The sequence below is a fragment of the Cibotium barometz genome, chromosome 18 (genome assembly GCF_041138505.1).
Source record: "Cibotium barometz isolate CiBa-2024 chromosome 18, ASM4113850v1, whole genome shotgun sequence".
Classification (NCBI taxonomy): Eukaryota; Viridiplantae; Streptophyta; class Polypodiopsida; order Cyatheales; family Cibotiaceae; genus Cibotium; species Cibotium barometz.
The window spans coordinates 21,211,821-21,238,358 of NC_141063.1; the positions used below are offsets into that span (position 1 = coordinate 21,211,821).

Here is a 26,538-nt window from a genome sequence, read left to right on the forward strand (position 1 = left end):
CCTCTTTATTTTTTAGTGTGATGACTATGACGATGTTGATGATTATGTTGATATCTTGGATGATCATACATAGATAGAGTGTCTTGCACATGGAGATATTATGCATGGCTCGGATCATACTCATACATACATTGATATGGTGGATTATACCTTCGACTTTTCGAGTAGAGCTGGCATGGGTTTCCATTTGATTTTACATGTGGTCGACTTTGAGATGAGTTCATTTGGCTCCCATGGGTGTATACATGATCCTATGATCTTTGGAGTTGGGATATTCATCTTTGGGTGCATTCTATGCCACTTAAGATGTATGGTGGATGACTATGTGGCACGACACTCAGTTGCACCTATGACACACCTTTGTCTTGGCTTACACGATGATTCTTTTGCGCTAGGACCATTTTTCATTCCGACCATGTGTGATGGTTACATTTGGTGGACTCCACGGATGTCAGATTTACATTATGGTCATGAGGATAGACTTACGAGTTTTTCTTACGACCCAGGAGCCACTATATTGACATCGGAGGATCGTGATGTGCACCATATCTATACGTTTGACCCAGGAGGGTTGACCAACCGCGTCATCGACATTGGCTCTTCACACTTTCCATTCGATCCAGGTGATTTGAGGGCCATTGCTTTGGTGTCTACATGGCTTGGGTTTCTCTCTTATCCAGGCGAATGCAGTTGTATGGATTACTTCATCTTCGGGGCAACATTTGTATCTTTCCCATTTGACCCTGGAGGATACCCAACTAGCCTCATCATTGACATGAGTCCTTTATCTTTTCCATTTGATCCTAGGGGTCATGAGATTCATGTATTGGTATTGGTACTTTGCGATGGTGACACTTGGTCATGTATTTGGTACATTGTATATGGCCTTTGTATTTGTTTTGTGCACAACCAGCCTTCGATTTCGAGGACGAAATCATGTTAGGAGGGGATGGTTTGTAACAAAGCGTTCTTAGGATGCACATGTGGGTCTAGGCACATGGGCTTAGGGTCATTTACATGTGGAATGAGGGCACATGGGCCTTGGGACTATAAAAGGCATGTGCTCGAGTAGGAGTATTGGACCTTTTGACACATTTTGACATTTTGATGTACTTCTTGATACTAGTTACACTTTACTTTCCATAATCTTTAGTGTTAATTTCTCTAGCTTCCTAATCTAGGCTAATTAGGCTAATCTAGATGTTCCAATTTTTCCATCTCTAAGTTAGAGGAATGTAGCTGGCAGTTGTATCTTTACATGATTATTCTCACTATTCTGGTCCTTGCCACAACATATGTCACTCTCTGTGGGGCCATCTTACTTTGCCACGAGTGTGGGAAAACGGTCCACATCACCCACACACCAAAGAAATTTCGTGATAACCGGCAACAACCGGTGACAAGTGGGACGTCACTGTCTTTAGTAAAGCTGGGCAAAATTTTAGAAAACCTGCAAAAAAACTGCACACCTCTCTCTCTCTCTCTCTCTCTCTCTCTCTCTCTTTCTCGCACCGACAATCTCTTGATATTTTCAATTCTTCTGCAACAATAGAGGAAGCTCGCCGACTTCTGCTCAGTTTGCCGATTCGCCTCCCAGGTACGTGAAAATAAATTGTAATCAATTTCACTTCCTTCTATGATGATTACTGCCTCTCCCATAAGCCAGGCCTTCCCTTCTTCTGAGGTGCAACAGACATCAACATGCAAAATTGAATCTCTGTCAAGTTGAACCTCCAGACGGTGTTGCCTATTCATGCATGTATGTATGTCGTATGGAAGAATGTAGCAGTGAGTTTAAGTCTCGAATTCGACAGCGGCACATACATAGATATGCACATCTGCACATGCGCACTCAGAAGCGTAACTAAGTGTGTCCATTGAGACACACTGGCGATGATGGCATGCATAGTTGCAATCATATGCGTTTGATTGCTCAATTGGGCATGATACGTGTGCGCTTTCCTGATGATGCTTTTTTCAGATTTTTGGGTTTATCGAGTATGACTGGTTCTCAGATTCAATAATTTTTAAGATTAGATCTTCACTTGGGAGAATGATCAAGTGGCAGCTGGCATTTTCGTGTGCCTGCAAGTAATGCACATCCGCCCAGCTCTCAGCTGACTCATAGCTTCATGCTTAGCTCGAAGCACATAAGAGTGATCTTGATCAATTTTGTTGTTGCAGTTGGGATTTATTCTCCCATTCTTGCAATCATGTAAGTGATTAATGCTTATGTGTGAAGTTTGGGGCTTTTCTTGCAATCTACTTGGGCATTTATAATCTATAAATTTGGGGTCTTTCAGTTGCCGATTTTGGGGCTTGATTTTCCACGGTTAATTTTGGGCAGTTGAATTTGGGGCTTTTCCTACTACTGAAGTTTGGGACTCTTCTAACTTTGGAAATTGGGGCTTTTCTAGGATTAATTTGGGACTTTCCTATGATTAATTTTGTGCAGTGGGGAATCGATCTTGGGGCTTCCATACAATTGATTTGGTGTGTGTTCGACAATGAATTTTGGGACTGCTCTACAATCACTTCCGGGTAGATAATATTGGGGCTATTCTACTGTTAGTTTTGGGGAATGATTTTTTAAAGATTTCAGCCTCTTAAGTGTCTTTTCTTTTGTTTATGAATGGCATTTATGAACTTGTATGGAAATACTGGCACTACAACACACCGAACTGATAACCTGAGTATGATTGGAAGGCTTTGGGACATCATACATTTTTATACTTATCATACTTCCAAATGTTTGAGGTATGATAAGTATGATTGCAACGATGGTGGCATGAGAGGGGATGCTACGGCATTTAGTCTATGCTATTCATGATGAAATGGTTGGGCCCTATTCACTAACATGTATTTTTTTTTCTTTTTTGGCAGGGTTTAAGCTCATCTGTAGATGATATTCTCTTTGTTGCCTTGATTCCTAGCATGGTTCACTACAGCCAGAGAGGGCCCTCGTTGTGGTGCTAGATTGGCAGATAAATGGTTGCTTAATGATTCTTACCAGCTGTGTGCAAGGCAACACCTCTGTGCCATCTTGTTTGGTTTGAGAACGCTTTCTGGGCCCTGGCCTGGCCTTCTGGTTGACTTGCCATCACAAACTCTGGACTAGACTGTTTGAGTTTCAAGATGGCTTCTCCAAGAAGAGCCAATGAGATTGCCTCTGGTTTCTATCTGCGAGCTGTTCGTCTTGCCCGCAGAGTCCGTCTGCGGGACATTCAAAGCTTGGGATCTTTATGGAATGACAGCACCAACACTGCAGAGGGGGCTGGCTCTGGTAGAAGGTCGATGAGAAGGAATTTGCAGGGACAACCTCACTCGGACGGTAGCAGTGACGATAGTGATGAAGATTTTGACCCACACAGGGACTCGGATTCTGAATGCGAACAGGACATTTGTGTGGAGGAAAGGCAAAACAAATTTGGGATCAGCTCAGAGCAAGTCCCTCCTCGCAGCGAGGGCATCAAGGGTACAGCTCCTTTGGAACATTCTATTGCACACTTGACAAAGTCGTGGGTGTCACCAAGCGAAGGTTATGCCAAATGTGGTCATGTTGATAGAGATGGGGTAGTGTCTACTCTGGCCATGTTGTCAGGGAGGGAGATGAATATATCAAAGGTGGGCAGATGGTCAAAAGCTGAATGCTGCCATGTAGCAGCCAGATATCTACCTGCTGATAACCCGAAGCTGATTGACCAGATGAACAGTAGGGTTTATGTGGGGAAGTTCTCTGTGGATGGTTCCCTCTTTGTTGGTGGTTTTCAGGTGAGCTTGCGATTTAGATCAGTGAAGTTGTGTTGCATACCCTTCATCTTTGCTTACACTAGAAGCCATCACTGTTTACAGGAGCGCCACATACGCATCTACAATGTGAATCAGGGATGGAGCATCAAGAAAGACATACTTGCACGTCAGCTTTGCTGGACAGTCACGGACACTGCCTTGTCACACGATCAACGCTTCCTTGTACGAAACTTTTAACATCCAGATATATCTGTATTGTTGTGTGTTGATATGTATGCATAAGAGAGCTTATACGTACAGAATGATTACATCCACACCCCTCTGAATCGTATCAACTCCACTATCCTATGCACCTGCATTAAAGAACGCACCTTTGGCAGAATCAGTAGTACCTATACTGGTCACCTTCAACTTCACAATGTGCAAGATATTCAAGAATCATTGGTAAATCCCTCATTAATATTTGAATAAATTCCAAGTATAGGATAGGTGGCTTCTAGATGTTGCGTTTGTCCTAATGAGGAAACACAAGCTCTCCATCAATGCACCATGGCAAGAAGAGTGAAGGGTTCGTGATAGATGCTCATAACTTGGCATGTTGTGTCCATCAAGAGGATACGGGTGGGCTTTATTGAAGCTTGAAGTGTTAGAAGTTTGCTCCTCTCTTGAACTTGCCTCCTGGATGTGATGTGAGTCTTTGTTGTTGCTTCTCCCACCCCCGAACAGATCCTTCTATTAGTAAAAAGAAATCATCTGCTCAGTGCCAGCTACAACCCTTAAAAAAGGAAACAAGCAGCTGCTTACGTATGTTTATGATGCATTATTCACTATCTAGAATAGTAAGAACATAAGAAACTGTCTCTAAAGGTATGCTGTTACAATGCTGTGTGACTATCGCTTAATGCGTTAACCTATTGCCAAGTATTTCTTGATGCATTACAATTCTATGCACTGATTTTTTTTGTTAATCTGTGACAGATTTATGCAACTATTTCACCCATTGTTCATCTTGTGAACATCGGAAATGAAAGTGGAGTAGCATCTCTTGCAAATATTACGGTACATTCAAGGATTCCTCAAGTTTAACTATAGCCGCTCATCACTTTCTAGATGCCTGCCCTGAATGTTTATTGTATTGCATTGTACTGCGAGAGACAAATGAAATTTGTATTGTGTTGTGGCGTGTATCTGCATGCGTATGTATGCGCACGTGCTTGTGTGTGTATGCCTAACTTGCTGCATTGAGATACCACATACATAGAAGAGAGCATCAACAACTGTGCTCCTTTCGTAGCATCGCCTGAGTTTTTGATTTTTAATTTATTTTTGGAAGGCTAAAAAATTACCACCCTTCTTGGAAAGAGATGATTAGTCCAATCCAAAGCTCAATGCTACAATAAAGTAAATTTCTCACATGAAGTGAGGGAGAGACTACACCAATTTATAGCTCAAGAGAGTATCTCATGCATCATCTCTAAGTGACACCTAGCATGCTCTCTACACCGCTTGTGTGGCCAACCCATGCGACACTCCGTGTGGCTATTACATCACTTTAATATAACTTCCACGACATCAAGAATCTAACATTTTTCACCTCCTCTCATCAACTTACATTCACCAATCTCCAAACAAATAACCTTTGAATTTATTTCTTCAAGACCTCACATACATGCATCCAAACACAAGGACTATGCTCCCCTTGAATCACACAATCATCTTTCACCACAAAATTTTAACACTCCCTGTTGGTGATAGAGTTTCTCGACATTTCACGCGTGCATGCCCCTATTCTCCAAACTCTTGGTTTGAACAGGTTCGATAGTTGCCACCAGCCCGAACCTTACGGACAACGGAACACCATCGAGTACCACGAACACCCCCAACGGGCACTGCAGCATCCCTCCACCGGGCTTCCATCTCTCGGTGAGCTGCCTCCCAAAACACCGGCCGGAGGAGATGATTAGGACAAGGTGCCACTCTAGCCTATATATGGCTCTTCAACTTCTCATGCTTCCACTTATGGGATAATCCAAGGCACCTTCTAGCCATAGATCACACGCTCGAAATCGCCAACCTTCCAACAAATCCATGTACAAGGAGCATAGGCTCGCATATCATCCTAAGATATCCCGCATGGGGCGCTGCAACATGGCACTCAGTGGTAAAGCTAAGCTGGCGTGAGAGAGAGAGAGAGAGAGAGAGAGAGAGAGAGAGAGAGAGAGAGAGAGAGAAGCAGTAGAGCTGAAGTATGAGAGAGAGATTGCACAACTTGAATAGTACTCATTAATGTGTGAATGAAGGACCCAAGTACATGCTTTTATAGGCACCAAAGCCTTATCTTTTGACCCTAAATAAGAGGGTGTTCACATCACTAAGGACACTTGACTAGACTCCAGACCAACTCCGAAATACCCAACAATCGTTTGGCGCTCTCGGTCCTCCTCAGTGGGCGGGGAACCTTGGAGGTGGAGGGCACGCCAAGGGTGGAAGGAGGTTGGGGGTAAATCTTTTAGCAAAAGAAGTATTGAGCTCTCTCAAGGGGCAGCGGAGATGAACCATCGCACATCTGGAGTCTAAGGGCTACTCTGAGAGATGGGAGTTGAGTTGAAATGTGGCTCAAGAGAAAATTCTTTAACGGATCTAGATGCCTGGAGAAGGAGAAGAATAGCATAGCAAGAGGAGATACAACAATAGCAAGGGTGGAGGAGGAGGAGCAGTAACAGAGATGGAACTACACCACTGAAAGATGGGATTGGCAATGGTGTATGTGGTGAAGAAATAGAGGACTTGGCAATGGTGTTTGTGGTGAAGAAATATCGGCATTACCTTATTGTCATAGGGTGCCCCATAGGGTCACCAGATTGAGTACAAATATCAAACATGAAAGAACAACAATATCATCAAACATTTCCTATTTGAGAACCCCAGGTATGTTCACTCGAACTTGGAACCATATGCGCTGAGGCCCAGCCTCAAGAGTCACATACGTAACAACCCTATTCTCGTCCTTCATGGAGAGAGGCGGTATGCCCTCATCTCTTGGACCGAGTGCCCTGCTTGGGTGAGCCTCCTCCCAAGGACGCTACAAATGGTTCCTACCAAAGAGCTCCTATGAAGAGCTTTGCAGATACTTACTAACCTTCACCAAGCTATGGCCGTGAGTCCTTGTAGCCACCAGGGGTTCCCAACATGCAAGTGGATCGGGAGCTCCCAAGTCTAGTGGGAACTCTCAAGTGGATCAGAAACTCCCTAGTGGGTTGGAAACTCTCAAGTGTCTAGTGGGAACTCCCAAGGGACATCAAGTGGACCCGCAAGGAATCAATCATACAGGCAGGCATTCAATGGCTACTTCAGTGTTGCGCATCAACCCTCTTCTCTTTGACCAAGGGTGAGGCACCTAGGACTCTACAAAGTTCCTACTGAAGAGTTTATGTGAAACACTTACTAACCTTCACAAAGCCATGGCCGTGATTCCTTTGATGGGTAAATACTAGTCCTTCAGTTGTCGAAGCAGATCCTCTTGTCAGAAGCCTTTAGAATCCTGTACACCGAGTAGGGTTCAATGATGCTGAAAGGGCACAAGGTTTGGACAGCCGGTACAGCAGGTACAGTTGGTATGGGCGGCCACAGGTGCAAAATCAGATTCAGCCGGTACGGTCTGGTTTGGAGCAACCTGAACAAGCAAAACAGCAGAAAACCGGTCCAAATCAAAAGTTTTTGCGGTACAACAGGTTGAAAACAGCAGTACAGAGTGTGGGTAGGTGCATAGCAAAGTATGGCAAGTATAGCTGCAAGGATCTACCCTGCTATAGGTACCCTGGGTTTTAAGACTTCATGTTCCTAGTGAAGAAACATGCAACAAAATCATAGCCCACTCTCACATGTATTCCACCTATACTTTCATTATCCCAAAAGATAACCATCATTAATCACATACATATGAGAAGGTGGAGTCATGCTTGTGTAACCACGCACGATACCATCTCCTCCCTAATGTGCCAAGGATGGGTATAACCCAAACCCCTTTGGCTGCTAGACTAATGCACCACGGACCATGTGGCTCCTACGTCCTTCACATACATCAATGTTTGATTTTGGAATTATTACCCATCCTTTACAACCAGCAGAAGCATATACATATGAATGAAAAGCTAGGTCAATGCTATCATGTGAACATGCCCGGGAGGTGAATGAAATTATTGGGGGGAATTATGAAGTAACACTAAAAAAGGATGCCCATGATGAAGGTTGTTTCCTGCCACAAGTCAAAGGGAAAAAACCTTGACCAAGTTTGTAGTAGGTTCACAGTTCAGCTCCAATTCCCTTTGCCCAGTGATGTTTTGTAGAGATAGTGCCAAAGTGAATCAATGTGAGGCAGGTTCTCTTGACGAAGAAGCAGCCCCCCCAGCTAGGCCATGACCGCAGAAATCTCCAAGTCAGAGATCCTAACTTATCTAAGTGTGGCTCAAGAGACACTTTTTGATAACATGCTTTCACTTCTAATAGAGGAAGATTGTCGGCTTAAAGATCAAGCTGCAAAAGTATCTGATGCTGACAAAGCTATCTCAGTCAAATGGAAAGGAAAGAAAGAAACAAAAGGGTGAGATGCAACTTCCTCAAGAAGCTTGGTAACAATGCGCATAGAAGAGAGGTGCTTCAAGAAGATGACCAAAGAACAAGAGAAGCTCATGCAAATCTAGTGAAACAAAAGAATATGAAGCAGAAGCATCCACAACAGCAGAAGACAAAGCATTCAGAGTAGTGGAAAATCTATCTTAATGAGGAAGATTCTGATTGGGTCTTCTGATTTGTCCTGTGTGTGGGTCAAGGGTTCTCTGCCTGAGAAGTCCCCCAAAAACTGAATTAAATTAACTTTTATGTGTGCAAATTTTTACTTTCCTGATGTTTTTGATTTGTTGATCTTGCTGAATCTGCTCCTCTTCTTGCTCTCTACCTCGGGGCACACAATTGAGAGCTTTTCGAGATTTTAATAAGGCCTACTTATAATATAAGGCTTATTAAGCCTTAGACAAGGTTTTAAGCCTTTAATAGCCACGGCAAGATTGTGCTCCTGTTAATGTGGCGAAGGGTAGCACACGATGACGAAGGCGGTGCACTTTGGCAGCACCCAAGCGTAGGTAGAGTAGATGCAAGCCAAATGCTGAGGGTGGCATATTTGGAGGTGGCAGCTGAAACCGATCCCGTCAAGTGGGAATAGACTCCGTCGGATACCCACACGCGTTGTCGTGCCATGGCACGTCTATGGTGTGAAACCATGCATATGAGGCCATTAAATGCAAATCCAGATGCATGGGATTAAGTGCCATGACTTGAGTCATTATATGATGACCATGTACATATGTTCATATTGTAAATGAGGTTCAATAAGACGAGCCGAGGCTGAGTTTGGTCTCGAAGCTTTTGTATATGAGTGTGGTGTGAATTATGGAGCCTTATGCTTATGGTAGACCTTGCAGTAGGGAACACCCTTCTCAACATGTATGGAAATGTGAGAGCATGTATGATATAAGGATTGGTTTTGAAGAATACCCTTTGGAGATATCGTGTCTTGGAATGCCATGATTTCAGTTCTTACTCGGAATGAGCAAAACAAGAAGAACTTCAATAAGATACTGCACACATTCAAAGTCTTTGTGTATCCTCATAGGCAGAATGATCCCTTCAATAATATCTTCATGCCCATGGATGGTGAACCTAGTGGCAACTATGCTAGTGAGAGCTATTTCAAGATGACTCTTGTGAGTAAGGTGGTGGTGGTGGTTCTGCTGTTACTCAGACCTCATGGGTAAGTTGGAAACACTCAGTTATATACATGGTCTGTGTGGCTATGTAAATGATGGTATGGGTGGCTCGTCAAAAGGTTATGTGAATGATGTAAATGGCTACCCATGTGCATGATGTGTAGTAGCTTCTCTATAGTATCGATGGGTCGAGTCAGCGATTACCTCTTATGGGAGTGCAAGCATGATGCATGCTTTAGTAGACTGATATGTACATGATATTTGATGCCGCTTTGGTCCATGCATTTGCATACGAGGAGTAGATATATTATGTGTATAGAAGGTATATGAAGGGGCAGCTTGCGTGGCAGTAACAAAAAAAGAAGATATCCGAAATTAATGCAAGAAAAAGGTGGCGCAAGTGTTTTTGAGAACTATGGAAATACGGAATATTAGCTGCAAAAGGTAGGGGCGCCCGAATCCCTTGCGGGAAGGAGAGAAAAACCAGAGAAGGAGCGCATATCGTCGGTGTGTGCAGAAAATGAGAACCAGGAGCGCCATCTAACCAGTGATTTTAAAATCAAAAAGGCGACTACTGTTTATAGCTTCTTGGGGTTAGAATTAAAGAGGGTATTGAGTACTATCAAGGGATATGGTTTTCACATCATAGGCATTTTGTTCCTTGCGTAGTCGGCAGTGAAGCGGCCGTGAGGAGAATAGCGAAAATCAAACGAAAAATCCGCTTTTTTTTAAACTTTCAGATAAGTAAATTTTGTTTTTGTTTATTACTACTTACAAATTGAAAAATGGTATAACCTATGAAACCTTTAAGGTTTTAGAAGATGAGAAGGTTTTGGATTTGAAGGATCTTGGAATAAGAAAGCATCGAAATACAATAAGATTCCTGGAAATTGGGTTTTATTTTCTACTCGATTGGATTTTGGAATGCAAGTCATGGAGTTTCCTAAAATCACATGAGCATGTTATAGATATGCCATATGTCATCTTTTGTTTGTGAGTTGTTGGAATTTAAAAGCAGGTTTTCAGGAGATAAAGAGACACCTTGAAATGATGGAATTGGTGTCACTTGATGTATGTGATGTGAATGGTCACATGTATGTGGGAATTTTTTGAAGATTATGTTGTGCCTACATGTGATTGGTTTGAGGCATTTGGAAAAAGGAGTCAGTAAATCTATGCTTGGAACGGGACATGCACTTGATACACAATTTATGTGCAATCATCAGGCTGAATTCGGGATGTATTGAGGTGAATTGGCACATGTTTATGTCATCAAAAATGGAGATGTCTTATGCTCCTTGGAGAGTTATGTGTGTGAGTTTCCTTGTGGGGATTAGAAGCTACTCTCACAGCTAGAAGTCTCGTACTTTCCCAGCGACACCGTCCACGTCACGACAGCTTTTTTGGTGAACCCGACGTGAAACTGCTGGGGTGAGAGTGTGGTGAAATACACAGGGAAGCTATGGCTGAGAATCCTGAGAGTCAGGGGGTTCATTTTGACCCCGGAGTTATGCAAATGTTTCAGATGTTTACTATGTATATGCAACAGCAGCAAGCTGCTGAGAGAGGACAAATTTCCACGACCAAAGCACTGCAATCAATTGTGAAAAAGGTGGATCAATTTGATGATAAGGATATCACAAAGTACCTGCGCAATTACACAAAGGAAATGGAGCTAAACAGGGTGACTGAGGAGGATATGGTTCGAAGCTTTGAGCTGGTATGTGTTCCTGAAATAAGAGAGCACATAAGAGGATTGCAGACAGCACATGGTGGTAGAAATTGGGAGGAGTTCAAGCTTGCTTTAAAGGATGAATATTTCATGGAGGATTCCGAGCGAGTGACCAAAAGAACTTTCTTGGAATGGGTCACAAAACCCAAAATGGGAATTTCTGCCACCACAGAGTTGCTAAGAGAGTTTGAGAAGCGCTATGCCCAGCTGTCAAGGATAGAGCGCACAACTTTGGACAGAGAAAAAACAGAGCTCTTCTTACAAGCAGCTGGGAAAGATCTCCAAGAGAAACTGGAAATCCTCCTTGAGGATAAGGATACAAAGCAGGGGCTAAAGAATGATTGGAATGATGTCGAGGATGCGGTTACCATGCTAGCAAAGCGGCAGCGAAGGAGGGATAAAATGGTGATGAGCTCGGCAACTCCTATAACTGCTGTTACCCCTGAGAATCTACCAAAACCAGCTGCTACAATCCCAAAGGTAGAAGGGCCGATGGATGAGCTTATTAAGGGTATGCGAGACCTAAAATTGAAGATGTCCAGGATTGAGGAAAAAGGGCTACCATTAGGGCAGGCTTCTATGCAAAGGCCTCAAAGCAAAGAAGGGTTTACATTCAGATGTATATGGTGTGATGACCCAGAACATGCAAAGAAAGACTGTGCTAGCTATAAAGAAGCCCTCAGAAATCAACTTGTGTTTTTCAAAGATGGGAAAATCCACGTTACAGAGCTTGGTCTTCCATTAAGCACAAACTTTGGGAAAGGAGGGATGAAAAAGCTGGTTGAGGATATGGCTGCTAGCCATGCTATCTCTATGGTTGAGGCAGCAACCTATGGGTTAAAGGCTGGTCAATCAAAGCAGGGATCTGAGAATGACGAAGATTATGAGAATGAAGATTTTTGGCCATCAACAATGAAATTAATTGCGTCAAAGAAGGTGTCTAAGCAAGCTTTGCGTGAGGCAGGTGACTGTATACGTCTTGAGACTGGCTGGGAGGAGCCTGTGGATTCTTTATCTGTTCATGCCTACATTGCAAAATGCCAGAATAATGAGGCACAGGTAGAGGAAAAGCGTAAGAAGGAAAATGAGGAAGGAGGGCCATCAAAAAGGGTCACTCGTCGTAGTGAAAAGAAGGATCCTGGGCCATCACATATGCCTCCACCGCATAGCAGACCTCCACAGGAAGTATCAATGGAAGAAGTGCCAGCAAAAATGAAGCATGAGAAGGAGAAGGGTAAAGGGAAAAGTCCACTCTACAAGCTTCAATCTGATATTGAAGCCGCAACAGATCTCAAAAAGGTGCTTGAAGAGAGGATTCTAAACAGCAGGGTAGAATTTACACTAGGGGAAGTCTTGGGGATTGCAAAGAAAGAATTCCATGATGAGATAATTGATATTATACGAAGGAAAAGGCAGTCCATAATTGAATCTATTCCATCACAAGGGGAGGCAAGCACTTCCAAGACTCATGGAGTACAGGTACAACAAAAGGAAGAGAGAGAAAATGTGGTGGAATGTAATCACTCTGCTGAAGGGGCACGACAAGTGCGCTTTGTGGAAGAGGATGATGAAAAAGAAGTTCTTACAAAGAGTCATTACTCCAGGAGCCATTGGGCAAGGGCCACCACTGAAACCCTTGTTAAGATAGGTGACTTGGAAGAGCCGTATGTCGCTCTAATCGACCATGGGTCTGAAATAAATCTTATGGCTAAAAATCTCTACAACAAATGTAAGTGGCCAATGGATGTAGATCATGGGTGGATGATTAAAGCAGCTAATAACTCATCTGGAGAGCTCTATGCTGCATGTCCAAATGTAAGGGTAACTATAGGGGATGTGAAAGATGATCAAAACTTCTTTGTTCAGGAGATGTCATCGTATCCCCTCATCCTTAGGCAACCCTACATTACAGCTGTGAGGATGGAAACAAAAGTTTTGGATGATGGCTCGGCATATGCAAGAATAAGGAGTAAAGATGGCAAGAAAGCTGTTCAGTTCTTGACAGTTTGCATTAACCATGAAAGGAACCGTGAATCTCTTCGAGCACAGTCACTCCCAAAGATAAATAGAGAATTCATGAACTACAGGGAGATGAGGGATTTTGGCCAGGTGCCATTGTAAAGCGGGATTCCAATGGTACAAGGGAAAATGAGTTCTCGCAGGACTCAATCAATGTAAATAACTTTTCAGCAAATTTTCAGGGATTTTCTAGCTATGGGTCACTGGTCTTTGTAAAAAGCAAGGATTTGAAGCGTGGCATGCGTAGACATGTACAAAATGAACAAAAAAGTCTTGAGCAGTGTGGTCTTTTGGAGAAGAATGAGTTTATTTCAGGGGTGCTTGATGAGGTGTCATTTGTGGATACTATGGATGTGCTTTTTGATATGGGAAGAGCATGCTTACAGGGTGGAAATGAGATGATAGAGGTGTCATCTGTGGGGATGTATGATATAATCCGGGAATTTGAGGGGATGGAATGTAAAAACATGAATTGTGAGATGGATGCTCATGTTGATACAAAGTACAAAACGGTTGCTAAGAAGGTGAAACCAGTTGCCTTGCCCTTGCCACCAGGAAGCAAGGAAAAATTAGATGAAGCCTCTATGCAACCGAATCTCAGAGATCCGAAGAAAATTGGGCATAAGTTTACACAGAAAACTTTAAAAGAGCTGAAGATTGGTGAAAAAGATTTTCTGTTGCCAGTTGAAAGGGAATGCTTTGAGGAGATGCTTGTAAAACATGGGAAAGCCTTTGCTTTTCAGCCGCATGAGATAGGCTGTGTTGATCCAAGTGTAATAGGGCCAATGGTGATCTTCACTGTATCACATGTGCCCTGGAACCTGCGGCCGATTCCAGTACCAAAGGCTCTCTTGCCAAAGCTGATGGAATTACTAAAAGAAAAGATCAGGATGGGAATTTTGGAGCCATCATGCGCTCCATATTCCAACAGATGGTTTACTGTGCCAAAGAAAAATGAAACATTGCGCTTCATTCAAGACATGCAACCTGTAAACAAAGTCACAATCAGGAATGTGGGAGCAGGTCCGATTGTAGATGAGTTTGCAGAAGCATTTGCAGGGAAAGCTATATACTCTATGGGTGATCTGTATTCGGGATATGATCAGTTCCAGCTGGATATACAAAGCAGGGACTTGACCACAATGAAAACTCCTTTGGGATTAGTAAGGATGTGTACCTTACCACAGGGAGCCACCAACTCAGTGGCACATATGATGAATGGAATGAATAAAGTCTTGCGAGACTTCATACCACAAATAACTATGCCTTTTCTGGATGATGTGCCAATAAAAGGCTGTGATGAGAAAGACAAAGATGGGGATTTGGATTCAAAAGGGTGCGCAAGTTTGTGGCAAATCATATAAAGGATTGTGATATGATTCTATCCAGGCTTGAAGAGGTGAATCTTACTTTATCTGGACTGAAATCAGTGTTTGGGGTTGGTGAAGTGCTAATAGTGGGACATCTTTGTAGTACTAGTGGATGCCGACCTTGTCCAGCCAAGATAGATGCAATACAAAGAATGAAAGAGATATGCATTAATGTTACAGAGCTGAGGAGATTTCTTGGTGCATGTGTCTTTTATGTTATATGGATCCCGCATTATGCACATGTAGCAGATCCTCTTTATCAACTTTTGAGGAAAAATCAAAAATTTTTGTGGAGTGCAGCACATACTAAAGCTATGCGGAAGCTGAAATATCTGCTTCAATCATCACCTACTCTAAGGAAGGCAGATTATGAGTGCGGCAGGCCTGTGATTGTTACAGTTGATACTAGTCCTACTGGGATAGGATGGGCAGTAGGGCAAGATGATGAGGATGATCACAGGTATGTAATTAGATTTGGAGCAAAGGTATTAAGCATTCGACAACGAAAATATCCGCAGATCAAGAGAGAGTTATGGGGAATAGTCACTGCTCTAAAATGTGAAAAAGAATATCTTATTGGGGCATCTGTACTTGTGGAAACTGATTGCTTGCCACTCCTTGGGATGATAGCAAGCTGCACCACTCCAGATATTGCTATGCTTAGGTGGATTGCCTATATCAAGTCACTAAATCCTGAGTTTGAGCATATTGCAGGAAAAGATAATCCAGTTGCAGATATGCTATCAAGAGCCAGGTATGAAGATGAAAAAGAGATGATTAGTGACATTGATGATGTAGGTACAAAGTTCTATACTACTACATATGCAAAGGGGGACCATACTTGCCTATCAAATGCACTTGAGTCTTTTACTGAGGAAATGTATGAAGGAGATTGGTTGCTTATTGGTCAATACTTGAGTACTCTGACAAGACAGGAAAATTGGTCTGACTCAGAATTTAAGAGGATCCGCAGAAAAGCATATGATTATTTTCTAAAGGATGGGTACCTCTGGAAGCATCCTAAGCAGAGGAATGCTATGCCACAGAGTCATATGTGATAAAGAGACTCAAGGGAAGCTCGTGAAAGAATTCCATGAGAGCCTCTGGGCTGGACATCGAAGTGTGTGGGCCACCTTTACCAAAATAAAGGAAAAATATTGGTGGAAAGGAATGTACAAGGATATTTCCCAATATGTGGAAACATGCATGGTATGTCAAATGTACTCAAATGTGCGACATCGTGATGGCTTGCAACCAACCTACCCACCTGCCATGCACTACAAATGGGTAGTGGATCTAGTTACAATGCCTTTGGGAATTTGGCAGATGCGGTACATAGCACTTGCAAGAGAAGATTTGACAAATCAGGTAGAGGGGCGTGCTCTTAGAACAAAGAGTACGGAAACAGTATGCAAATTTCTCTTGGAAGATGTGATTTGCCGGTATGGTTGTGTTGGGAAAATAACAGCTGATAGGGGTGAGCTAGATGTTGAAGAAGCAAGGGAATTCTTCTCTAGAATTGGCATCAAACTGTCCCTAACATGTGCTTACAATCCGGAGGGCAATGGTAAAAGTGAGCGAGGACATCCTCCAATCATTAAAGCTTTGGCTAAGGTATGCAGAGAAAGAATGCGAGAGTGGCCAAGGCTGCTACCATATGCTTTGTGGGCTGACCGTACAACTCATAGCTCAGTGACAGGATACATGCCTGCAGAATTAATGTATGGTCAGAAGCCAGTAATGCCAGTTGAAGAAGTAGTTCCAACTTGGAATGTATTACCCTGGGTGGAAGGATTGAACAGGGAAGACCTCCTTGCATTGCGAATAAGGCAGCTGGAGAGGAGGCCTGAAGATGTAGAGCTTGCTAAAGCTCGTTTGAAAGATGCAAGGTTGAAAAATAAAGAAAGATTTGATAGAAGACACAGACTCCGGCCAAAACCTATTGAAGAAGGTGATTGGGTCCTAATGTATGATAGTAGCCTTGATAACCAGTTCACTGTTCAAAGAAAGTTTGCAAAAAGATGGTTTGGCCCTTACATTGTCAAGCATGTGCATGGAAATGCCACGTATACCCTGTGTGAGCTTGATGGAACAGAGATAAAGAATCTTGTAGCAGGCAAAAGGATCAAGATGTTTAAAAAAAGGCATGACAATGATCCTTTTGATTCACAGGAAACTCAGGATGAGAGGCTTGACAGTGATAGTATGGATATGGTTGAAGAGGAAGAGGATGATCTTCCTGGTAATGTAGAAGATGAAGATGGCATCCAGTTATATGTGGATCTTGATGATAATTTGGCACATACCAGAGGATGTGCAGGTTTAGAGGGGGTGGATGTCGTGCCATGGCACGTCTATGGTGTGAAACCATGCATATGAGGCCATTAAATGCAAATCCAGATGCATGGGATTAAGTGCCATGACTTGAGTCATTATATGATGACCATGTACATATGTTCATATTGTAAATGAGGTTCAATAAGACGAGCCGAGGCTGAGTTTGGTCTCGAAGCTTTTGTATATGAGTGTGGTGTGAATTATGGAGCCTTATGCTTATGGTAGACCTTGCAGTAGGGAACACCCTTCTCAACATGTATGGAAATGTGAGAGCATGTATGATATAAGGATTGGTTTTGAAGAATGGAGAATATATGTAGAAATTACTACTCTTCGCGATCTATCAAAGGTAGATTACCATCAATAGAGCGAAGAACTTGTTGGACAGAGCCTTTCCAAGGTTGACTACTAGGTTGACCACAACCCCCTCACACAGGCCATTGTGCATGTCTTAGGACTCTCACACCTTCTTCCATGCCTTATGCCTCGCCAAGCTCTCCCTCTTCAATGTCCTCACCGGCTTCTAAGGCTAGATTCTCCATAACTGCTAACAAGATGTCTCTATAATGGGTTACAATGTTTATTTTTTTAAAAACAATCTAGGAGTAAGTTTTAGAGAAACCTTAGTTTTAGAGAAACTTACTAAACGTTGATGCCGCTTTGGTCCATGCATTTGCATACGAGGAGTAGATATATTATGTGTATAGAAGGTATATGAAGGGGCAACTTGCGTGGCAGTAACAAAAAAAGAAGATATCCGAAATTAATGCAAGAAAAAGGTGGCGCAAGTGTTTTTGAGAACTATGGAAATACGGAATATTAGCTGCAAAAGGTAGGGACGCCCGAATCCCTTGCGGGAAGGAGAGAAAAACCAGAGAAGGAGCGCATATCGTCGGTGTGTGCAGAAAATGAGAACCAGGAGCGCCATCTAACCAATGATTTTAAAATCAAAAAGGCGACTACTGTTTATAGCTTCTTGGGGTTAGAATTAAAGAGGGTATTGAGTACTATCAAGGGATATGGTTTTCACATCATAGGCATTTTGTTCCTTGCGCAGTCGGCAGTGAAGCGGCCGTGAGGGGAATAGCGAAAATCAAAGGAAAAATCCGCTTTTTTTTTAACTTTCAGATAAGTAAATTTTGTTTTTGTTTATTACCACTTACAAATTGAAAAATGGTATAACCTATGAAACCTTTAAGGTTTTAGAAGACGAGAAGGTTTTGGATTTGAAGGATCTTGGAATAAGAAAGCATCGAAATACAATAAGGTTCCTGGAAATTGGGTTTTATTTTCTACTCGATTGGATTTTGGAATGCAAGTCATGGAGTTTCCTAAAATCACATGAGCATGTTATAGATATGCCATATGTCATCTTTTGTTTGTGAGTTGTTGGAATTTAAAAGCAGGTTTTCAGGAGATAAAGAGACATCTTGAAATGATGGAATTGGTGTCACTTGATGTATGTGATGTGAATGGTCACATGTATGTGGGAATTTTTTGAAGATTATGTTGTGCCTACATGTGATTGGTTTGAGGCATTTGGAAAAAGGAGTCAGTAGATCTATGCTTGGAACGGGACATGCACTTGATACACAATTTATGTGCAATCATCAGGCTGAATTCGGGATGTATTGAGGTGAATTGGCACATGTTTATGTCATCAAAAATGGAGATGTCTTATGCTCCTTGGAGAGTTATGTGTGTGAGTTTCCTTGTGGGGATTAGAAGCTACTCTCACAGCTAGAAGTCTCGTACTTTCCCAGCGACACCGTCCACGTCACGACACCGTAATAGCACAACTTAAATATCACAAATTGAATGGACAACTTAATAACAACTGAAAACTGAAATGAAATGAAATGTTGATCAATGGACACCAGCACTGGGGCCGGAACGGGCCGACCCCCCCCTCAATATATGATATATTATTGGGAGTATTTAAAAGATACAATGCTCCATGGGTTCAAAGAACCAGATGATGTCCATGTACAACTGAGATGAATACAGTACCTAACAAGAGACTCGAAGTAGACGTTCGAAGGAGAGCAATCCACTTGAGTAGTCTAGTCTTTACGGTCTTGTGCCTTCACTGGAATCTGCAGAGAGCGCTCCACCGGTGTTCTAGGACCACGCACAAACAGGCGCTCCCGTACTAACGCCTGGCTCTCCCGATCTCGGCACCCTTGGACCGTGGTTCTCTAGAAGCTTGGACTACCCACTCGGCACCGAACGGGTGTTAGCAGCAGAGAGTAACCTTTATCAGATTTACATCAAAGTCCTTTACTTAAATCTCAATCCACTTACATGTAGCCCGCTAGTGGAAGACAAATACCAGAAGAGAGAGCATCAAATGCTTCAGTCCGTCGGTGAGAGAAAAGGGAGTCCAGCGCTTCAGCCCGTCGGTGAGTAAGAGAGAGTCCAGCGCTTCGCTTTGTCAGTTGGAAGAGAGCGAGCCTGTCGGAGAGCGAGCCAGTGGCAAAAGCGCGGATCACAGCAAAGAGGCGGGCAGAGGCGCGTAGGTCATCTCAGAAGGCGCACATCTCAGCAGGTCATCTCGGCAGCGTCATCTCGGCAGCGTGCAGATCATCATGGGTGCGCACAGAGCAAATGGTCAGCAGCGCACAGGTCAGCAGGTCACCTCAGCAGGCGCACATCTCAGTAGCGCCCAGGGCCTCATGAGAGAGAGAGAGAGAGAGAGAGAGAGAGAGAGAGAGAGAGAGAGAATTGCTAGGCACAAAGAAGCTTCTGATTAATGTTGTTAAATCATCAAGTACAATGTCCTTTTTTGTAGGTTGGGAACCTTATCTTTTGACTCACACACAATCACACATACTAACACACTGATGACACATGGCAACACTTATCTTATCCACTTATAAGGGGTGTTCACACCTGCTAAGGGGTGTTCACACCTTAGTAGGTGTTCACATCTTAGCTAGTGTTCACATCTTAGCAGGGGTGTTCACACCTGCTAGTAGGTGTTCACATCTTAGCAGGTGTTCACACACTTTTATACATGAATAAGTATACACACACAAATACTAGCCCTTTGGGGGCAATTCACACACAGACGGACACACACGGGTACACATGTGGACGCTTACACATAGGTACTCATGATGGTTACACGTGAAGCTCCGAAATACCCAACAAACTCCCCTTCGGAGCAAAGGTGGAGTTATGAGAAACACGCCGTCATACACATGATGATTTGGGCTCATTGGCACCACGTGATACAAAAGATCACAGTGGCCATACGTGACGTGATACAAAAGATCACAATCAAGGTTGCAAATGGAGCTTGACCATACATGTGATTCGTTAGCCTTTCTAGACTAAACCCCCTTGACTCAAAACAAGGTAATGAAGAAAATTACGAAGCCTTTTATAGCACAAGGCGCTACAAACATAGATGGGAAAACTAACACACATGGACATTTATTACAAATCATTTTTGGGGGACATCGTGGGCAGAGAACCTTGACTCAAATAAAAAACAAGAAATTACAATTTTTGAGGGAAATTAGGGTGAAATCGCCCTTTGGTGCTGGTGATGTTGCCTTCTCCAGCGTCTACGCCAAGCAGTGGACGCCTAGCATGTCATTTTAGGCCAAGGGCCAGGGTAGAGAACTCGAGAGACTCTCAATGTGTTGATGAAGGCTTCAATGCGATGAAGGTAGCTCCGATTTTGCCAATTTTGGCTGATTTAGGGAAAACCCCCAAATCAATGTGCTTGCAGGAGCTCCAATTTGATGAATTTGGTCTTCAAATTAAAAACCCCCAATTTTTACTGAATGCTGGAGACTTTAATTAAGCAATTTTGTACCTGATTTTGAAAATCCCCAATTTCAAAAATTAGGGTTTTGTGCAATTAGGGTTTCTGTGGTGATGATGATGATGAGATGAAGATGCTAATCCTTGAAGCAACCTGGCAAGAGAGAGCAGTTGGGCAGCTCTGTGGGTGGAGAGAACAGACGGGCAGCTCTGAGCAGTCGGGCGGTGGCGAGCGGATGGCAGTAATACGACGTCGAGAAGATAGTCGGGAAGCGAAGCCATGACTGGCGATTTGGGAAGCGGCGAGAGGAGGCGGGCGTGGAACTGACGAGTCGGTAGGTAGGCGAGAATAGAAGGCGACGTGAAAACGGGGTGAGGGAGAAAAAATGTCAGACGAGGGGCGTGCGGCGAAAAGTTTCCAGTCGAGGCTCAAAACGGAGGCAGCCAGGTAAGGTAGATTGGCGCCCAAGTCAGCCTGGTTGAACGGGCGGCTCAGCCGAGGTGCTTCCCCTGCCAATCTGCCCAGCTGGTTGAGTGGTGGCGCTGCCTGGCCGGCACCCTATCATGGGGGTTGGCAGGCGGGCGGTGCAAATGGGCGGAGGCGTAGGGGCGGCACTGGACAAGTCACCTCCGAACGGACAGCAGCAGCAGTGGGCGGTCGACGAGAAGGGGGACACAACAGTTCGAAGGCGTTCAGGTGATGGAAGAGATAAAGCCTTAGCTCTAATACCAATTGCTAGAGCAGGCAGCTATGGTGGATCGTGCTGCTCCATGAGAGAGAGAGAGAGAGAGAGAGAGAGAGATGATGAAATGAAATGATATATTAACGTCTTCAGAAGGCCAAAATGACCTATGAGACCAAAAAGGTTACAACAATTGGTGGATCTGATACAATGTCTGTGTAAGGAAAGCTAAAAACAACTAAACAACTAACTGAAACTGAAACAACTATGAGGAAAAGTACGGTACTAGGAGCTCCTAATGGATAACATCTGGGAGGAAAACTCCAGCAACAAAGGTAAGCATCATACACATCACTATCCAAAGATGTCTCTCATCGGTCGATGGCGGATATCCTCAATGTCCTCCATGGTGAGTACTCTGACTGGACGTCTCCCATGCCGTGCTAGTATGGTCCTGATCCTCTGTTGTAGTCTCCGCCGGTGTTGAGATGGGCCCCTCATCTTGGGGCACTTGGACCGCCCCAGCTCTATAGCCCGATCAATCAATGTACGTCTACTAGAGGCTGAACTAGACCTATGAGACAAATCAATGTACAACTGTCAATGTCTTCTGGATGTCCAGAAAAAAAAGGACAAAATGAACATGAAATAAACTATGAAAGTACTGAGCTAGTGGGGGGGTGTGATGGATGGAGCACTATTGCTAGAGGCTGAGTATGCAACCTATATGCGCAATGCAGATCTGTCTAGCTCCAACCAGTACCATAATGGGGGTGTAATATGTGATACATAGGCGATGGCGAGGCAAAAATACCTCAGAGCACGATCTCCGGGTTTGAATGTAAGTGAGCTAGCCGCTTGTGGATATGGTGCTGATGTCGAGCCCATATCTCTGTGATCTCCCTCTGATGTAGTCTGGGAGTCTGGTAGCCTGGTGCTCTCGGTCTCCGTCTGGCTCGGAGGTCCGCAGCGTGCTGAAGTGTAACCCCCTCCTGTGTCAGGATAGGCACTGGGATAGATCTTTGGAAGAAATCAGTGAGCTGGAGCTGTCGTCTACCTCTCCCTGTGGTATGAGTCCGTATCAGTGTCTCTCTGTGGCGTTGTGTCTCTAGCAAGAACTGGCCAAATCTGCGCTGGTCTGCGGACTCCATGATCTGGCGGAGTGAGGGATGTCCATTGAAGATGGTGGTGGTGTATCTCTCTCTAATGACACTATATGCTTTGCATCTGCACACATCATGTTCCTCACTCTCAACCTCCTCCTGGCATAGTCTGCATATCCTCTCTGCTCTGGGGATCCGTGTTGCCCTACCTGCCTCAATCTCAAGCTCGTGTGATGACACTCTGAGCTGGCCAATCACCACTCGGGCACTGTGAGGCATGTACACATCCATGTATCCAGGTCTCTGTATGAGTCCATCTGCTGAGATATGCATAAACTGATCTCTGTAGTATAGCATCTTCGGCGTTAGAGGCTGACTGGGTGTAATCCAAGTCTCTTGAGTGTATCGCTGCCATAAATCCTGCCGTTCCTCTCACTGTGAGAGAGCTGGACGTGTGGTGCATGTATATCATACTGGAAAGGTGGTAGGTGTTCTATGTCAAGACCATACTGAGTGAGCCACTGTATCATCTGTGAATACCATGATCTCCTATCTCCACTCTCTGCGAGCTGCCTGGACGCCTCAAAAGCTCTATGTGAGAGTTGATCTGATGGCATATCTCTGATCCTCTGTATGAAGCAGATCGTCTGGAAGAGGGCCTCTACTAGCATAGGAGAGAGAGAGAGAGAATCGCTCGACACAAAGAAGCTTATGATTGATGTTGTTAAATCATCAAGTACAATGTCCCTTTTTGTAGGCTGGGAGCCTTATCTTTTGACTCACACACAATCACACATACTAACACACTGATGACACATGGCAACACTTATCTTATCCACTTATAAGGGGTGTTCACACCTTAGCACATGTTCACACACACCTATACATGAATAAGTGTACACACACATATACTAGCCCTCTGGGGCAGTTCACACACGAACGGACTCACGTGGGTACACAACTCATGATGGTTACATGTGAAGCTCCGAAATACTCAACAGCAGTTTCATGATTAGAGATGCCTGGGCGTGTACCTATTGGAGCTCAGATGTCATAGGGATGCATTACTAAGAAAACATACTGAGAGGCAGACCCGACATGATACTTCCCCAGAGGGTCAATATAGATTTCTTTAGTCGTCATGCATCCACATCAGATCCCATTGAGCACGCTAGTGGTTCGGTCCTCCACCCTAGAGGGTCCTCAATGATAGAGTGAAACCGGCCTTCAGAAACTTGACGGGCGGTGAGAGTGCGCCTTACGAATTGGAATAATAAACTTGGAAGAAGAAGAAAAAGAATAAGTGGAGCTAGAGTGCTCTTGCACAAAAGACCAATTGGCCCCAAAGTGTGGCGCCCCCGTAGGTATTTATTTATCACTCGAGGTCGGCATAGCCCTTGTTCAATTCCTGAGAAGATGCCTCCTTGCTTTCACGTGGAGGAGATCTCCTTCAAACTTTCACCCAGTTTGTGTTGTGGGGAAACAAGAGACCACTCCATGGAGAATAGCAAACGCAGGCTTGTGGTGAACCTTTCCCTTGTTCAACACTTTAGTGTGCATGTTAGAGTTATATGTATCAGAAAGAAATCTGGAATTGCGACAGGGTTGCGATTCCTGCCCACAATGGCCGAGATGGTAGGCGGAGACAATTTCATAGGAGGACCTTGATGCAATTCCTGGCCGTCATGCAAACTATTGTACGAGACGTTGATTGTGTGCAAAGTGCCCTGAAAGTTATAGAGCAAATTACCCTAAAAATTCTAGCTGACCAACAGATGACGCAATAATGTCTGAGCTGAGGAATTCCTGTCTGTTGTCTTATTACCTTTATATGCATTGATTGAATTTCTCACACGATGAAGTTCTGTTTTGGGTCAGAGGAAGGCTGAACACTTGAGCATGTGCAGGAAATTCACGAGGGTCTTGACTTCTCTATGGAACCATCTGGGGAGTATTCACTTGGGTTGTATTCTATTCAGTTTTCTCAAGATGGACGAGAGATAGTTGCTGGAAGCAACAAGAAATCTATATACGTGTATGATCTGGAGGCCAATAAACCGATTCTGTGTCTACAAGCCCACAAGGTATGTAAGCTTTCTTCTCCTTTTTGCTGCATATTTCTGTATATTTTCTCATTGCTTTGCTGCATATGCTTTTCAGTGTAAATCTTTCCTCATAAGACCTTTTGAGACATTACAAGAAGTAATGTATTTGTGGTTTTGGTGCAGGATGATGTGAATGCTGTAACATATGCTGATGAAACTTGTCACCTTATATTCTCTGGCAGTGATGATCACATGTGCAAGGTACTTGTCTTGCACTCTTGATACAAAATTTTCTGGTCAGGTTCTAGAATTATTCCTAACATGGGTTTGAATTTATGGTCAAGCCCTTAATTTGCTCAATTTACTTACTTGAATGAGTAAGTCAAGCTCTCTGAATATGAGAAATCTCATTTGTTTGTGTGCGCACACACTTGCTTGTGAAGCTGGAAATTGCAATTTTAAGTCCAAGTAGAGACTTTTATGCTTTATATAAGACTGTTGTGCCATTACAGAATTTAAAGCCCTCTTTGTTTGTGCCAAGATGGAAGCTTGCCCTACCTGCTAATTGGGCTATTTTGTTTGGGTTTGACGGCACAAATTAAGGTGATAGGAAAGAGAAGATTTTTTTGCTATCATGGCTTGCCTTCAGACTCACTCAGAGATGGCGATGATTGCTTTCTACCTCTTTCAGTGATGCGCTATTCTTAAAGAACTTGATGTGGCTGTGCGAGCACGTCCCAGTTCTTTTTTTTCCCCCAAGAAAAGATCCTTCCATTACTTGCCAAAAACACACCGAATTTGTTAAGTACATGACCTAGTCTCAATCATGGGAGGCAATGAAAACAATAGGGGACACAGAGGGGCCCTTCCCTGCTGGCTGGCCGCTCTCGAAGGAAGGCTATCTCATACAACAGTGGGGAGGGGGGAACAACCAAACCAGTGGCCTATAAAGCCAAATAACCTCGCTGTCTTTGACCCTAAGGGAAGGACCGCTGCTCCAAATCCCGCAGAAAATCGCTTCTGCATTCGCTTAGAGCCGCCTGGAAGCTTCCCCCACCGGCCACAGCGGAGGGTGTGTATGATGTCTGTCCTTATGCTCCTGATCAACTCAGTGTGTGGCGTGGTAGTGCCCTTTATGGCCTCGCTGCAGTGAGCATTCCAGATGTGCCATGATGCTATACTGCTGATGATCTCCCACCTATGACATGGGTCTGTGGGCCTCCTCCCAATCATGATACTGTGATGAGAGGAGAAGGGTGAGGTCATGTTCCATCTCCTCATTTGCTAGGGCAGGTGTTGTCTCGGAAGCCTAGGCTACTGTCCCCCAGGTGATGGTGCGGGCTGGTGCTTGGTCCATGGTGAAAATGCGGAGGATTCGCAACCAAACTTGCCGTGCCTTGCGAAAATCTCAAAGCCAATGCGGTTGTGACTTCAGAGGGTGTCCACATCTAGAACAAAGAGCCAACCAACCCCGAACTGTGACCCAGGTGCCCACTGCCAAGCTCCTCTGTGCTATCTGCCAAAGTAAAAGAGTAACCTTCTGTGGCCGAAAGCTGTTCCATGGCTGCTTCCAAAGATCATGGAGGAAGTGCGTGGGGATGCCCCGTGTCTGCTAGTGTATTGCTACCGTGGCGTACTATCGACCTCTGGCATCTGAATCTCGCGGCCCAGATGAACTAGTGGGTTATGGCTTCAAAGTTACAGCATGGGCGCTAATTCTAGCTCAGGGCATTAGAGGTGGGCTCAAAGAAGGGAATGACGGGGACATCCTCGGGGGCGAAGGGATTGTGTCACTGCCACTCACTAGGATCCCATTGTAGACGCATTAGGGGGCGAAGGGATTGTGTCACTGCCACTCACCAGGATCCCATCGTAGACACATCAGTGATCGGCCCTCCCATAACCATAATCTCCAAGATCTCTCTTTGGCCACTTTGGCTGGAGGTGGGTCGATGTGCCATCC

At 44.1% G+C, this 26,538-nt stretch overlaps 1 protein-coding gene across 4 annotated transcripts in view; it reads left to right on the plus strand.

The window, feature by feature from the left end:
* Window positions 1-1,256: 1,256 nt before the first annotated feature.
* The window catches only part of LOC147629065 (LEC14B protein-like), a 114,553-nt gene continuing 89,271 nt past the window's right edge, over window positions 1,257-26,538 (plus strand). The window contains exons 1-7 of one of the 4 annotated variants that reach the window (XM_086812307.1): window positions 1,453-1,597; window positions 1,982-2,215; window positions 2,884-3,771; window positions 3,853-3,972; window positions 4,729-4,809; window positions 24,438-24,614; window positions 24,759-24,836. In XM_086812307.1, coding sequence (XP_086668433.1) covers window positions 3,136-3,771; window positions 3,853-3,972; window positions 4,729-4,809; window positions 24,438-24,614; window positions 24,759-24,836 — 1,092 coding nt within the window. In that variant the 5' untranslated portion in view covers window positions 1,453-1,597; window positions 1,982-2,215; window positions 2,884-3,135. Of the gene's footprint in view, window positions 1,598-1,981; window positions 2,216-2,455; window positions 2,542-2,883; window positions 3,772-3,852; window positions 3,973-4,728; window positions 4,810-24,437; window positions 24,615-24,758; window positions 24,837-26,538 lie in introns of all 4 variants that reach the window. The other 3 variants (XM_086812308.1, XM_086812309.1, XM_086812306.1) reach the window with 3 other exon arrangements.